A 15,281-nucleotide genomic window follows, 5' to 3' on the forward strand; every position below is an offset into this window, starting at 1 on the left:
GAGTTCCCCAATGTACACGACTCTGGAGATGTAATCTTAGATTCAGGACAGGCCCCTGACCAGGTGCCCAAGTTATCTGCCCAGAACCAGGCCAGGTGTTGGAATCTTTACACAGAGTGCCCTTAAGCTCTTTAATGACCTATGTTTTTCCACTTTTAGATTACTAAATCCCTACAGGTGGATTTTGGGTTCCTCAAGCAATTGATTCAGCTGAAGTTTGAGGACCGTCTTAAAGAGGAATCTTACAGACTCTTCTCTTCTCTACGTGACAGGATCATGACCATTGAAAAACATTACCAACAGGTAGAAGTTCTCTCATTTCCTCTGTTTTAAAGTAATTAATTTTGTGGAATAATTTTGTGTTTAGTAGTGTAGGTACTACAGTTTTTAGCTTGGCAACTTATGAGGGTGATTTAATTTGTATATGTTGTCTCTGATGATAGTTACAGGGCTTCCCTAGTGGCTCAGATGGTTAAGAATCTGCCTGCTATGTGGGAGACCTGGGTTCAATACCTGGGTTGGGAAGATGCCCTGGAGAAGGAAATGGCAACCCACTCCAGTATTCTTGCCTGGAGAATCCCTGTGGACAGAGGAGCCTGGAGGCCTCAGCCCATGGGGTCACAAAGAGTCAGACACAACTGAGTGACTAAGCACAGCACGCGATAGTTACATAAACTGTGGCACCTATAACTTTACTATGTGCAGGAACGTTTGTGTGTAGTCTGTGTACAAACTCATTTAAGCCTCACAACTAACCTGATGAAGTACATACAATTATTATACAGATGAGATCTGTATTATATAGATACAGATGAGGAAACCAAAGCACAGAAAGGTTAATTCACCTGCTCAGTGTCACTGGTTAAGAAACCACCGGGGTTTAGGTTCAGGTCAGACAGTTTCATGCCTGAGTTCCAGCCTTTAACTGTAATTTTATATGATCTTATTTGTGCTTTAATGGCTCTGTAGAAGCCAAAGACATGAAAACTCTGCTGTTCTGAGGAATTCTCCAAAATCTTCGATCATGTTAGCATATTCATCTGTCATTAAAAATGGGCATTAGTGTTGCTTTTCTGCTATAAAACAAAATACCTACGTGTTGTTGGCCCTACCATTTTTTAAAAGTATTTTTAAAAATATGGACCATTTTTAAAGTCTCTATTGAGTTTGTTACAATATTGCTTCTGTTTCTTGAGGGGGAGGGGGTTGGCCCCAAGGCATATGGGAATGAACCCGCACCCCTTACATTTAAGGTGAAGTCTTAACCACTGGACCACCAAGGAAGTCTCCAGAGTAACTTTTAATGCATTTCCTCTTTAAGTCCCCCAACAATCCTCAAGTGGAAATCCTGTTATCCCTACCTTACAGATAAGGAAATTTGCTTAAAATGTAAGCGTGCTTAAAGTCAGGCAGGTTAAGTGCTTGCTTAAAGTCAGAAAGATGGTAAGTTGCACAGTGACATTGAAATCCAGTTTTGTCTGATTCTGAAGCCCACTGATTGTTTACACTCCATGCTGGAAGCAAAATTGATAACAGAATCAAGACTATTTTTAAAAGATTTTCTATCTTTCATTTTTATGCATAACAGATAGGATTAAATAATTTGATTAATCAGAAAATCTATTTCTGCTTTATTGACTATGCCAAAGCCTTTGACTGTGTGGATCACAATAAACTGTGGAAAATTCTGAAAGAGATGGGAATACCAGACCACCTGACCTGCCTCTTGAGAAACCTATATGCTGGTCAGGAAGCAACAGTTAGAACTGGACATGGAACAACAGACTGGTTCCAAATAGGAAAAGGAGTACGTCAAGGCTGTATATTGTCACCCTGCTTATTTAACTTATATGCAGAGTACATCATGAGAAACACTGGGCTGGAAGAAGCACAAGCTGGAATCAAGATTGCTGGGAGAAATATCAATAACCTCAGATATGCAGATAACACCACCATCATGGCAGAAAGTGAAGAAGAACTAAAGAGCCTCTTGATGAAAGTGAAAGAGGAGAGTGAAAAAGATGGCTTAAAACTCAACATTTAGAAAACGAAGATCATGGCATCGGGTCCCATCACTTCATGGGAAATAGATAGGGAAACAGTGGAAACAGTGTCAGACTTTATTTTCTTGGGCTCCAGAATCACTCCAGATGGTGACTGTGGCCATGAAATTAAAAGACACTTACTCCTTGGAAGGAAAGTTATGACCAACCTAGATAGCATATTCAAAAGCAGAGACATTACTTTGCCAACAAAGGTCCGTCTAGTCAAGGCTATGGTTTTTCCAGTGGTCATGTATGGATGTGAGATTTGGACTGTGAAGAAAGCTGAGCGCTGAAGAATTGATGCTTTTGAACAGTGGTGTTGGAGAAGACTCTTGAGAGTCCCTTGGACTGCAAGGAGATCCAACCAGTCCATCCTAAAGGAGACCAGTCCTGGGTGTTCATTGGAAGGACTGATGCTGAGGCTGAAACTCCAATACTTTGGCCACCTGATGCGAAGAGTTGACTGATTGGAAAAGACTCTGATGCTGGGAAGGATTGGGGGCAGGAGGAGAAGGAGATGACAGAGGATGAGATGGCTGGATGGCATCCCACTCAGTGCACACGAGTTTGGATGGACTCCAGGAGTTGGTGATGGACAGGGAGGCTTGGCGTGCTGCGATTCATGGGGTCCCAAAGAGTCAGACATGACTGAACTGAACTGAACTGAACTGAATCAGAAAATGACTCTAATTTGTGGATTAGTGGCCCTAGATTTCTTTTCATGAGCATGATTCATCGAAAAAGGACCAGGACCAGAAGAGGATATGGATTCCAAATATACTTCACTATTTTATTTAATTATTTTCTAATTAAATTTTTATTGGAGTATAGTTGCTTAACAATGCCGTGTTAGTTTCTGCTGTGCAGCAAAGTGAGTCAGTTATGTGTGTATACACACACACACATACACACACATATCCCTCTTTTCAGATTTCCTTCCCATTTAGGTCAACACTGAACTTTAACTCTACTAGAGTTGCCTGTGCTATACAGTAGGTTCTCATTAGTGATCTATTTTATACAGAGTTGTGTATATAGGGGGGCTTCTCAGGTGGCTCAGTAGTAAAGAATCTGCCTGCCAATTCAGGAGATGCAGGAAGATGTGGGCTGCATGCCTGGGTCAAAAAGATTCCCCTGGAGTAGGAAATGGTAACCCACTCCAGTCTCCTTGCCTGGAGAATCCATCCCATGGACAGAGGAGCCTGGCAGGCTACAGTCCATGTGGTTGCAAAAGAGTCAGAAAGGACTTAGCATCTAAACAACTACAACAACTAAGACACTAAAAATCTGTGATATGAAGATGAGAGAACATGGTCACATTAACTGTGTTTTTTTTATCCATACACACTCTCTATTGCTTTGGTTAAGTGTAAGTGAAAATGGAATGTGTTGTTTTAGGTGGAAGCGTAAGGGAGATGATTTTATAGTGAGGTTTCAAGGGAACACGATGATTTGAATGATGGATACTTAGTCCCCCCCGACCCTTTGCCCCTTGTAGGTGTGATAATTATATTTGGAAATACATTGTGGTACTCTTTGTATTTATTTTTCATTTGCAGAATGAAGAGAGCTTACGAAAATGCTACAATCAGCAGCTGGCCGATGCCATAGGTACTATCAAAGGAATGTACCAGGTGAGTTTTGAGTGCTGTCAAGGGGCGAGAGCAACTTGGTATCCTGGGAGTGCCCAGTATGGGGCTCATCGTGGATTGCCAGTCAGCATTTTTTAGCTTTCAAGATCTGAGTCCTTGATCTTCAGGTCACCAAAAAGGGATCAGGTCCTCGACTGTTCGTGCTAACTTTAAATTGACCACTTGATGGTGACAGAACTTTCCAGAGACTGGAAACCTCCAGTCAGGTATCTAGCATACCTGGGCAAGTGATGCAGTTTGCCTGGTGAGCGTGCAGTTCGACAGAAGGAGGTCAGGGAGTCTCAAGAGAAAGTTCATCAGGTCTGTAGTAAATCCCAGGGAGCAGTCTCGGATCCTCAGTGGAATAACTTCTCTAATGACGGGGACACTTCGATCTGTCAGAAACTGAGCGTCCCTCTCCTACATGATGGGGAAATTCATCATTTCCCATTATTGTATTTTCATCTTAGTGAGGACCTTGAGATTCTTTTAGTCTTTATAACTATCATCTTGTCTTTCATTGCGGTATATTTGCATAAAGAAACATTGGTATTTATGTATTTGGCTGCATCCGGTCTTACTGCAACATGCAGGACCTTTTGTTGTGGCACACAGATTCTCTAGTTTGGGACTTCAAAGGGGAGGAAGTGGGAACTTCCCAGGTGACACAGTAGATAGGAATCTGCCTGCCAATGCAGGGAACACAGGTTCCCTGGATCGGGAAGATCCCACATGCCATGGAGCAAGTAAGCCCCTGAGGCACAACTCCTGGAACCCACCTGCTCTGAAGCCGCACACTGCAGCTATTAAGCCTGCGTGCTGATGCACTGAAGCCTGAGGGCCCTGGAGCCTGTGCTCTGCAACAAGATAAGCCACTGCAGTAAGAAACCTGAGCGTTGCCGCAGAATAGTCCCGCTTGCCGCAACTGGAGAAAGCCCGAGAACAGCACTGAAGATCCAGTGCAACCAAACATAAATAATTTTTTATAAAGGGGGTTGGGGGAGGAAGGAAATGAAGACGGAAAAGCAAATGTTTGGTAAACAAATGTTTGCTGGGCCTACCGAGACAACGAGGCACAGAGAGGACCTTGATCTCTAGGCCCTGCCAAGTTTCTCCCACCACACCTTGTCTATATATTTTTTTTTTTTTTTACAAAATATGGAAACAGGCCCTTTATCTAAATTCCTTAGGCAGCTAAGGAGAAAGTAACAAGAGAAACTTTCTGAGTTTTCTGTTTCTTAAAAATAATTAGCCCAATTAATCCTCGTGTCAAAGGGACACATTTTGGGGATGGCAAATTTTGGTCTGCTACAATTTTCTCCTGCCATTTCTTCATTTATTCATTCATCTCTGCCAACTGCACTGTTGGAGCACTTAGTAAAATGTTAAATAAAAGGGATGACAGCAAGGATCCTTCTTTTCTATTTTTACATCCTTATTTTTATCTAATCTTACAGGGAATGAATATAGCGTTTCAACATTACACACACTTGCTATAGGAACTTTCAGGCCATTTCTTTTACTATATGACTTGAAAAAAATCACAAATGCATTTTAATTTTGTAAAATGTGGGGTTTTATGAATCTATTGAAGGGCCATATGATTTTTTCCCTTAATCTCTTGGTGTGGTAAAATTAATTACTTAATTTTTATTTGAATGTTAAGTCAACCTTTCTTTCTTTGTATAAGCCCAACTTGATCATGATGTCCTTTTGTTTGTCTCTCAAATTTGTTTCTGAACTTAGTGTGTTTATATTTTGCTTAGGATATTTTAAATCTGTGTTCATCAGTGTGGTGAGCTGTACTTTTCTTTTTTTTATGCTGTTCTTATTGGGTTTGGATATCAGGATTATGGTAGCTTCACAAAATGAGTTGCAGGATATTATCTGCATCCCTGGCAGCATCTGTGTAAAATTAGAACTATTTCTTCCTTAAATATTTTAAACTGCCAGGAAAGCCACCTGGGCCTAGAGGCCGTTGCTTGATGAATATATTGGCATATTTTGAAGTCCTCATTCAATTTCCTTAACTGATTATGAGATAATTTGGGTTCTGTATTCTTTTTGAGTCAGATACAGTGAAGTATTATTTGTCTAGGGCATTTGTCTTTCTTTTAAACTTAAAACTTTGTTGGAATAAAGTCTTATGTATCTTACTGCTGTCAAATATTTTAATCCCACTAACCCTACTACATGTTTTTATTAGTATCACCTTATTGTCTGTTTTCATTGAGTTGTTTTTTTTTTTTTGGAGTGGGGAGGGCACTGCTCTGGTCTCCACTGAGGTGCTCAGGCTCTTCCCTTGTGACTTGCAGGGGCTCTAGTTGCCCTGTGGCAGATGGAATCTTAGTTCGCCAACCAAGCATTGAACCCTGGTCTGCTGCACTGGAAGGCGGGTTCTTTACCACTGGATCACCAGGGAAGTTCCTTGATTAAGTTTTAAAATATTACTTACTATGTTTTTTATGAAATGAGGTCCTATGTTTGGCTTGTTTGGTTACTTTTTAATGGTTCTTGCTCTTTATCTTAACTCATCCTGCTATTTCTATGCATATATTTCAATGTATGTGATCGATATTCCACGTCTTCCGTCTTTGAGGGTCTGATAAGTACTGGCTGTCTCTCATGATATGTCCTTTACTTTCGGGTTTTATGGTGTTTGACTGCAAGCTCATATTTCTGTGGAAGCTCTTTGAGGCCTGGAATAGAGGTGAGTCTCTACAGAGAAGATTCCTGTTTGCTTCTGTGAGACTCCTGTGTCTGTGACCACCTTAACCTAATCTTCAACTTGAGGCCTTTTAGACCACCCAGATCTACGAATGTGGGCCATCTCAACTTATAAAGCTCAGAAGACATTTTCTTCCCTCCTCTATACTTTGAGCCAAGTTTCCAGGTAGGAGGCGATTTCATTTTCCCTGGGGTGGGAGGCGGTGGAGGGTTCAAGGTGGTTGCTTCTAAGTCGTTCTCACACTGAACAGATCACCCTTTGGCTTCTCAGCCTTCATGAGGTGGTCTCCTATTGTTGGGAATCCCCATTTGGAGAGGACCTTTGGGATGCCTTTTCTCTGTGTCCTCTAAAGACATGTAAACCCAAGTTTAAATTTTCACCTGGTTTAGCGATGCCCTGGAGTCCAGGCCACCTTCAGTGTTCCACATACTTCTCTGGATGCCTGCATTCACTTAATTTTGCCCTACTATTCCTTACTTTGTCAGCTCATAGAAGCATTTTATCTATGGTATCCAGATTTTTTGTTGTTTACAAAGTAAAAGTCAGAATAACATATTTTTTAAACATAATTTTTTAAAGTTTTTTTTTTTTTAACTTTAGTTATTTATTTTTGGCCGTGCTGGGTCTTCCTTATACACTTGGGCTTTCTCTAGCTGCAGGGGACTACTTTCTGCTTTCAGTATGTGGGCTTCTCATTGTGGTGGCTTCTCTTGATCCAGCACATGGGCTCTAGGGTGCTCAGGTTCAGTAGTTGTGGTGTGCAGGCTTAGTAGTTTTGGCATACGGGCTTAGTTGCCCCTCTACACGTGGAATCTTCCCAGATGAGGGATGGAACCCAGGTCCCCTACGTTGGTAGGTGGATTCCTATTCATGGCACCACCAATGAAGTCCTGACTTTTTTTGAAACATGCTTTTATTTTTTTCCAGATTATTTACTTGTTTATATTGATTAAAGTATAGCTGCTTTACAGTGTTGTGTTAGGGTCTGATATACAGAAAAGTGATTCAGTTATATATACATGGATATATGCATGCATTCTCAGTCACTAAGTCGTGTAGGACTCTTTGTGACCCCGTGGACTTTAGCCCACCAGGGTCCTCTGTCCATGGGAATTCCCAGGCAAGAATACTGGAGTAGGTTGCCATTTCCTTCTCCAGAAACGTGCTTTTATAAATCTTTGTGTCTTTAACAATTTCTGGGTCACTAATAAACTTTTAGTGTGTATCAAATGCTCAAAACATATATGGCAGAATAAGTGACTATTACTCTTTTCTATATACTTTTTGTATGTCTAGAAGTAGAAAGCCCTGAAAGGATTAGATGCTTTATATGCATCAGTGTTTCATAAACATGTGCTGGTTAAATATGCTTAGTCAACAGTGTATTAATTGTGGTTCATTGGTTTATCTAATTAAAGAATTATTTTAAAGATATAAAAGTGATTCTTTGAATCTTTGCTTTGGCTTGTTGGCATCACTTTGATCCATGACCTCAGACAGCTTTCCAAATCCTGGCCACCCAGTTTGTTAAGGCTTAGTCATAAGAAAGAAAAGTTGAAAATACAGCCTGGATACACACACTTTTGGTTAAGAGGGAACTTTTGTTGATGTGAATGACTCTCTGCTGCCCTCTGGAGACCAGTTCAGGATACAGGTCCAAGTGATTTTTCAGCTGTGGAACAAGGTTTTAAATCTATTAAACTATTAAAACAAGTTCTTGTGTGCTATTATAGTATCTTATTTTCAGATAAAAGAAACTGTTTTGTTAAAACTTGCTCTTTATTTATCTTATTTTGGTCCTGGAAATGTATCAGCTCTGATTCCGATAGGAAAACATATTACTTTAGGTCCCTCAGACACTGAGGGATTTAGAAGCAAATAAAATCCTTTAGAGAGACTGGAGGAATAAAAGCTTGGGAGACTGCCACTAACTTTCAAATCAATAAGCAATTTTTCCAACATCATTTATTGAATATCTCCGCCTTTTCTATTGATTTTTAATGTTTTCTGCATGTAAAATGATAAACAGGCATATTAAATTTTTAAGAGTTTGAGCAAAAATAAATAAGTTATGGGGTTGTATACAGAGGGCTAAGGAATGAAGTCACTACTTCCTTACTGGGTATTTTTTTCTTCTGGAGGAAAATTCGGGCTAGATAGAGAGCCTTAGGGAACTGAGTGTTGAGGGGACTTTGGAGGAGAGGGAGTTGGAGGGATGTTTACACCAAGAAAGGACACAGAGGAGGGGAGGAAGTCCTGCGTAACCTATACGTGTGTCGTTCTGCACAGACCTGATCTCTTTGAATGTGACATGGCTAGGGCTCCAGTTCTTTGTCATAGGCGGCACTGGTGATGGAGCATTAGTTATAGAACCGTGAGTGGCAATGCTTGGGGAAACTTCCTCCTTTACCCAGGGCAGATAATTAATGACAGTGAAAGCAACTATCACTTAGTGACTTATTTACTATGGCCCAGGCAGTATGCAAAGTGCTTCATGTGCTTTTATATTTTTGCAGAAAGACAAAAAAGACTCGTTAGGCTCAAATGGATTGCAGGAAGATGTAAATTTTAATACCTAAGTTTTTATCCCAGTGCCTTCCTTTTTGGTGTGACTGTGATCAGCGTTCAGAAGGAAAGGTGGATGGGACTAACCCTCTTCTTCCACGTGTCCTCACTCGAATACTTGGATAAGACCCTAATATCTCATGTCTTCTCCCCTCTGGCTAAGCCACCATCTCCTGGAATGAAAATCACTATAAGTTGACTTCAAATATTCTCCCACGATATCTTCCTCATCAAATAATCACATCTTTTTTGGTAACTTTGAAGAGATCGTTGCAAACAACTCTTAGTTCATTTTTCAGGAAGACAACGATTCTATGGATAGCAAGTAGCAGTGCTTATTTCAGGGACAGCATTTCAGGTGTGTCTTCTTCCATACTTCCTGAAATATGGATGAAGGTTCAAGGAAGAATTACCCAAATCCATTCCAAGGCTATTATGTTAAACATGAGTCTGTTAAAATGGTAAAATAGTAAAACTATAATTAAAAGTCTCTGAAGGGAGATAGTATGTATTCTTACAATAGAAGCCTTGCTGTGTTGTCATTGTCTTCCATTTTTGGAGGATTGCAGAGGTATAGAAGATCCCATTTTAATGAGAGCACTAACTTTAGATTCCGAATTTTGATGCAGCAAATACTATCCAGGTGTTAAATAATTTTTATTTCAGATTAAAAAAAATTCCTAATGCAAAAAGATACCAATATTTTGGTGTTTGGAGGGGATTAAATTTTCTAGACTTTGATTTATGAAACCAAGATGGGCTTCTGCCAAGGGCAGGGCGCATCCTCTTGGATCGCCAGTAATGCAATGGCCTGAATGAGGCTTTTGTTGAAAAGACAGCGAGAGAGAAAACTGCTTAGATGAAATGACAAGAAAATAAAGACTATAAAGAAAAGAGTTGCAAAATAGGTCATCTCATACTCACTATGACACAAGCTGTAAAAAGCATCTTCCCCCTTAGCTCTGCCCTTTCTCCTGAGTGATCACCCCCTTGCATCCTTGAGTGCAAGCAGCAGGATGTGGGTACCCTTGTGATTAGGGTGTCCTTCTACCTCCAGATGCTGGGAGAGCACCTTTCTTATGCAAGGTTGATCTTCTGCTTTCAGGAAGACAGAAAGGAGGGTCAGAGTGTCCCTCTTGCATTAACCATTTCTTAAGTAACTTTAGTTCAAAATAATCAATATGCCATGGAGGCACATTTTAGGGCTGGTTGCACTGGTCCCCCAACAAAGGATGATGAAATTTTGACAAGCGTAGGGAAAATGGGGACAAGACAGGGAAGCGGCCCACTCGACATCATAGAGGCAATTAAGTTTCAGGGCACAGCCAGGGAACTGCCAGTCCTTTGGTATAAGCGGGCTGAGAAAGTGGTGAGAGCTGATATAGGAAAGGGAACCCATGGAATTGTTTTTTTAAGTCTTTATTGAATTTGTGACACAATATTGCTTTTGTTTTGTGTTTTGGTTTTTTGGCCATGAGATATGTGGGATCTCAGCTCCCTGACCAGGGATCAAACCCACAGACCCTGCATTGGAAGGCAAAATTTTAGCCACTGGACCTCCAGAGAAGTCCATGGAACTTATATTTTATCTCGAAGACATCAAATAATCATTATAGAATTCTAAGCAGCTTTTTTGTGAATTAATTTTTACTGGAGAATAGATGAGTTAGAGTGTTGTGTTACTTTCTGCTGTACAGCAAAGTGAATCTGTTATATTGTACATACACATATATCCACTCCTTTTTGGATTCTTTCCTCATACAGGCCATTATAGAGTATTGAGTAGAGTTCCCTGTGCTATACAGTAGATTCTTACTAGTTATCTATTTTAATATATTATGTATTTTTTTTGTGTGTGTGTGTATATGGCAACCCCAATCTCCTTGTTTATTCCTCCTCTCCGCTCCACAAGCAGCTTTCATGACCTGCTTTAGATTTGCAAACCTGAGAGAGAACTGTTACTGGAGTATTTATGGGACTTGATAAATAATACTTGTCCTCCCCACTCAGGTTCTGGACCTGGTAAAATAAAGTCAGGGAGCCAGCAGACGGAGGTCATCTGCTTCGCTGATAAAACAGACTACGCTGTACCGAAACCCAGAATCTGGCAGATTAACTCCCCTCACAGGCAGAATTGGGCTGGGGCAGTCTCTGTCTGACGGGGCAGAGCATCGGCTCTCCAAAGAGAAAGGCAAGGGGCGGGAGACTGCCAAGATGTGACCATGTGCCTTCTGCTCAGGTTTTAATCAGATAAATGGAGGCATCACTCCACGTGGAAGGAAACAACATTCCCTAGGTTTCTCTTCTTCTCTTAACACATTGAATTTAACCACTTAGCCTGTGACCAACTAGGCGTGTGTCTGAGCCTTAGGGGATGTGGGGAGGAAAGCCCACCCCAGTACCATCCCCCGCTCCTCTGGGCATCCTGAGACCACTGGTGCCTCGGAAGATTCATAATTGGGTTAGAAGAGTGCCTCATTTACATTAAACTCCAAGGTCACTTTGCTCCCCATACTGAGAATTTACCTCCTGGTCTGTTTCTCACCCTAGATTATGTCCAGCTGTGTTGACCAATATTATCTGTCAAGAGGTTGTGCCTGTGAGGTCAAATAACATCATAAAATTATTCTAATAATAAAAAAAACAACAGTTATGTCCCAGATTTGAATATGAACTCCTTACTTTCAACTGCCAACGGAAAAATATTAAATTTTCTTGTAAGACCAAAAGAATGAAAGTCCAAAATAAAATGTTCTTGCCATTGTGAATTAAAATACCGAAGACACACCCCTGCAGCCTTCCCCCTCACTGTTCCCTGCATCAGAGCCAAGTTCTCAGGGTGCATTGCGGTCAGGAGATGGGTGACATGAAGGGAGGATGGAGCAGATGTCAGTGCATCAAGCACCACAGGCTTTCTTCCTGCCAGAGGAAGGGGCTGTACTATGGAAAGGAGACAAGCCATCGTCAATGCTGTGGTGTTGGACTGGAGAGGAAGGTATTGGTGTGAATGTATGTTGTTTAGATGTAGATATTGTATTAGGAGAAATTAATTAGGAGAAATTGTATTACCAGATGGAGAACCAATAGGATGTATGGAGAAGAGATGGAGATTTAAGAAATTGGCTCCTGTGGTTGTAGAGGCTGGCAAATCTGAAATCTGAAAGTAGACTGACAGGCTGGTGACCCAGGGAAGAACTGATGCTACAGCTCAAGTCTGAAGACACTCTGAGAATTCCATCTTCCCTGGGAATCTCAGTCTTTCTCCCAGGGTCTTCAACTGATTGGATGAGGCCCACCCACCATATGGAGGATAATCTGCTTTCAGTTCAGTTCAGTTCAGTTCAGTTGCTCAGTCGTGTCCGACTCTTTGCGACCCCATGAATCGCAGCACACCAGGCCTCCCTGTCCATCACCAACTCCCAGAGTTCACTCAGACTCACGTCCATCAAGTCAGTGATGCCATCCAGCCATCTCATCCTCTGTCGTCCCCTTCTCCTCCTGCCCCCAGTCCCTCCCAGCACCAGAGTCTTTTCCAATGAGTCAATTCTTCACATAAGGTGGCCAAAGTACCGGAGTTTCAGCTTCAGCATCATTCCTTCCAAAGAAATCCCAGGGCTGATCTCCTTCAGAATGGACTGGTTGGAATCTGCTTTACTCGAAGTCTAATAATGTAAATGTTAATCTCATATAAAAAAAATGCCCTCACTGCAATATCTAGGCTGGTGTTTGACTAAATCTGTGGCTACTAGAAAAGGGACCCAGGCTCAACCCCTGTCCTCCCTTTTGGGCTGCAAGTCTAAGGGAGGCCAGAGCTGGGAAAGTTCAGATTTGATGTGTAAGAGTAGGATGGATAGGGATTTGGGATTTTGAGAGTTTTTTTTTTTTTTTGGCTTGCCCTTCTTTCCTTTCTTCATTACTTTCTTTCTTTTATTCAACATGGTTATTACTATCTAAGAGTTAAAAAAAAAAAAAAAGCCATGGCACTTTCCTGAGAGTTCTTCTAAGATGTTGAAACATGAGACAGGATATCAGATTTGAAGGGGTGGTGAAAAAAAAAAAAAAAACTGCTTTCTGCTACCTCCTCTTGAGCCCAGCTCATTCAGTACTCATAAAACATCAGAAACATTCCTGAAGAGAAATGAATCCAATGTGTTTGGGCCTTACAATTACTTTATGAAATGTCAAAAAGCAAAACTTTCTGTTCTTTTAAAGAACTGTGCCCTTCCTCCCTTCACCCCACTCCCATCCCCACCCTGAAGTCCAGAAGGGCTGAGCACATCCTAAAGGCAGGCTGGCCCCAGTGATGCCAAGTGTGTACAGCATCACAGCACAGTTTCTGGTGGGATTTTTTAATGTTTTTATTTATTTTTATTTTTGGTTGTACTGGGTCTTTGTTGCTGCTCAGACTTTAGTTTGGGCAAGCAGGGGCTACTCTCTGGTTGTGATTCACAAGCCTCTCATTGAGGTGGCTTCTCTTGTTGTGGAGCACAGGCTTCAGGGCATGCAGGCTTCAGCAGTTGTGGTGCACGGGCTTAGTTGCCGCTCGACACGTGGGATATTCCTGGATCAGAGATTGAACCCATGTGTTCTGCATTGGCAGGTGGACTCCCTACCACTGAACCACTGGGAAATCCTAGCAGGCAAATTCTTTACCACTGAGCCATAGGGAAACCCCCTGGTGGGATTTTTTTTAGTATTTATTTATTTGGCTGTGTCTGGCTTTTGTTGAGGCTTGCAGAATCTTTCTTTGCAGCACACTGGAATCTTTAGTTGTGGTGCACATGGGGTCCGTTTGCTGCTCCTGAGCTGCAGAGCACGCGGGCTTTGGTAGTTGTAGCAAGCAGGCTCAGTTGCCCCAAGGCGTATGGAACCTTCATTCCCCAACCAGGGATTGAACCCACATCTCCTACATTGCAAGGCAGATTCTTAACCACTGGACCACCAGGGAAGTCCCATGGTGGGATTTTAAATGAGCTCCCAGTGGTTTTTGTCATGTTATCAAGGAGACGACTCAGCCAGTTTATCAGAAGCATCTTTGTTAGGGCTTCCCAGGTGGCACAGTGGTAAAGAACCTGCCTGCCAGTGCAAGAGACCCAAGAGACGTGGGTTTGATCCCTGGGTCGGGAAGATACCCTGGAGAAGGAAATAGCTACCCATTCCAGTATTCTTGCCTGGAAAATTCCATGGACAGAGGAGGAGCCTGGTGGGCCATAGTACATGGGGTCTCAAAGAGTCAGACACGGCTGAGCACACATGCACACATGCTATAGGAAGCACTATAATTCACAGTCACATCACACGCCCTGGTGACTCAGATGGTAAAGAATCTGCCTTCAATGCAGTAGACCATTGATCCATGGGCTTGGGAGATTCCCTGGAGGAGGGCTTCACAATCCATTTCAGTATTCTTGTCTGGAGAATCCCATGGACAGAGGAGCTATAGTCCATGGGTCACAAAGAGTGGGACACATCTGAAGCAACTGAGCGCATGTGCACGTACACACACATACACGAGTGCACACACACACACACAGGTGGATATGCCTGATGAACAGGCATATTGTTGCCTGATTGAGATGCAAAAATCCTCAACAAATTACTAGTAAATCAAATTCAACATTTCCCATTTTACAGATGATAAAACAAACCCAGGGAACTTAAGAAACTTGTTCAAGAAAACAAAGCTACTACTAAGTGGCAGATTCATCTGCAGACCCAAGCCAACCTATTCTGATACCTTTCAGGAGACTGACAAGTAAGAGCTTAATAGGCGGCCTAGAAATTCCAAATGCATGGAGAACTGTGGTCCCACAGTACTTCTGAGAAATTGCGTGCTGAGTGTCAGCACTGATAAAATTCCCAGTCTGGTGAGGAAAGGGGAGAGAAGGCCAGCAAAAGTCAGGGATGCTATTTTGTCCATCGTGCTAAGGGAGTTAGACTTAAGCCTGTGAGGACAAGAAGTACTGTATTTTAGAAAGATCAGTTCAGCCACAGGGTGCAGATTGGTTGGAGAGGACAAAAGAAGAGTCAGGGAAGTCCCTGTGCTGTACAGCAGATTCTCATTAGTTATCTGTCTGTACAGCAGATTCTCATTAGTTATCTATTTTGTGCATATATCACTAGTGTATATGTGTCCAATCCCAATCTCCCAATTCATCTCAGTGCTCTGTGGTAACCTAAGTGAAAGTCACTCAGTCATGTCTGACTCCTTGTGATCCCACGGACTATACACTGAGTGGGATTCTCCAGGCCAGAATACTGGAGTCGGTAGCCTTTCCCTTCTCCAGGGGCTCTTCGCAACCCAGGGATTGA

General features: G+C 42.0%; 1 protein-coding gene across 1 annotated transcript in view; it reads left to right on the plus strand.

The window, feature by feature from the left end:
* CUNH10orf67 (chromosome unknown C10orf67 homolog) overlaps positions 1-15,281 on the plus strand; it is a 112,135-nt gene that overhangs the window by 24,410 nt on the left and 72,444 nt on the right. Inside the window, exons 5-6 of the mRNA XM_040247328.1 lie at positions 160-303; positions 3,605-3,679. Coding sequence (XP_040103262.1) covers positions 160-303; positions 3,605-3,679 — 219 coding nt within the window. The remainder of the gene's footprint in view (positions 1-159; positions 304-3,604; positions 3,680-15,281) is intronic.

Source organism: Oryx dammah, unplaced genomic scaffold, assembly GCF_014754425.2.
Source record: "Oryx dammah isolate SB20612 unplaced genomic scaffold, SCBI_Odam_1.1 HiC_scaffold_10, whole genome shotgun sequence".
Lineage (NCBI taxonomy): Eukaryota > Metazoa > Chordata > Mammalia > Artiodactyla > Bovidae > Oryx > Oryx dammah.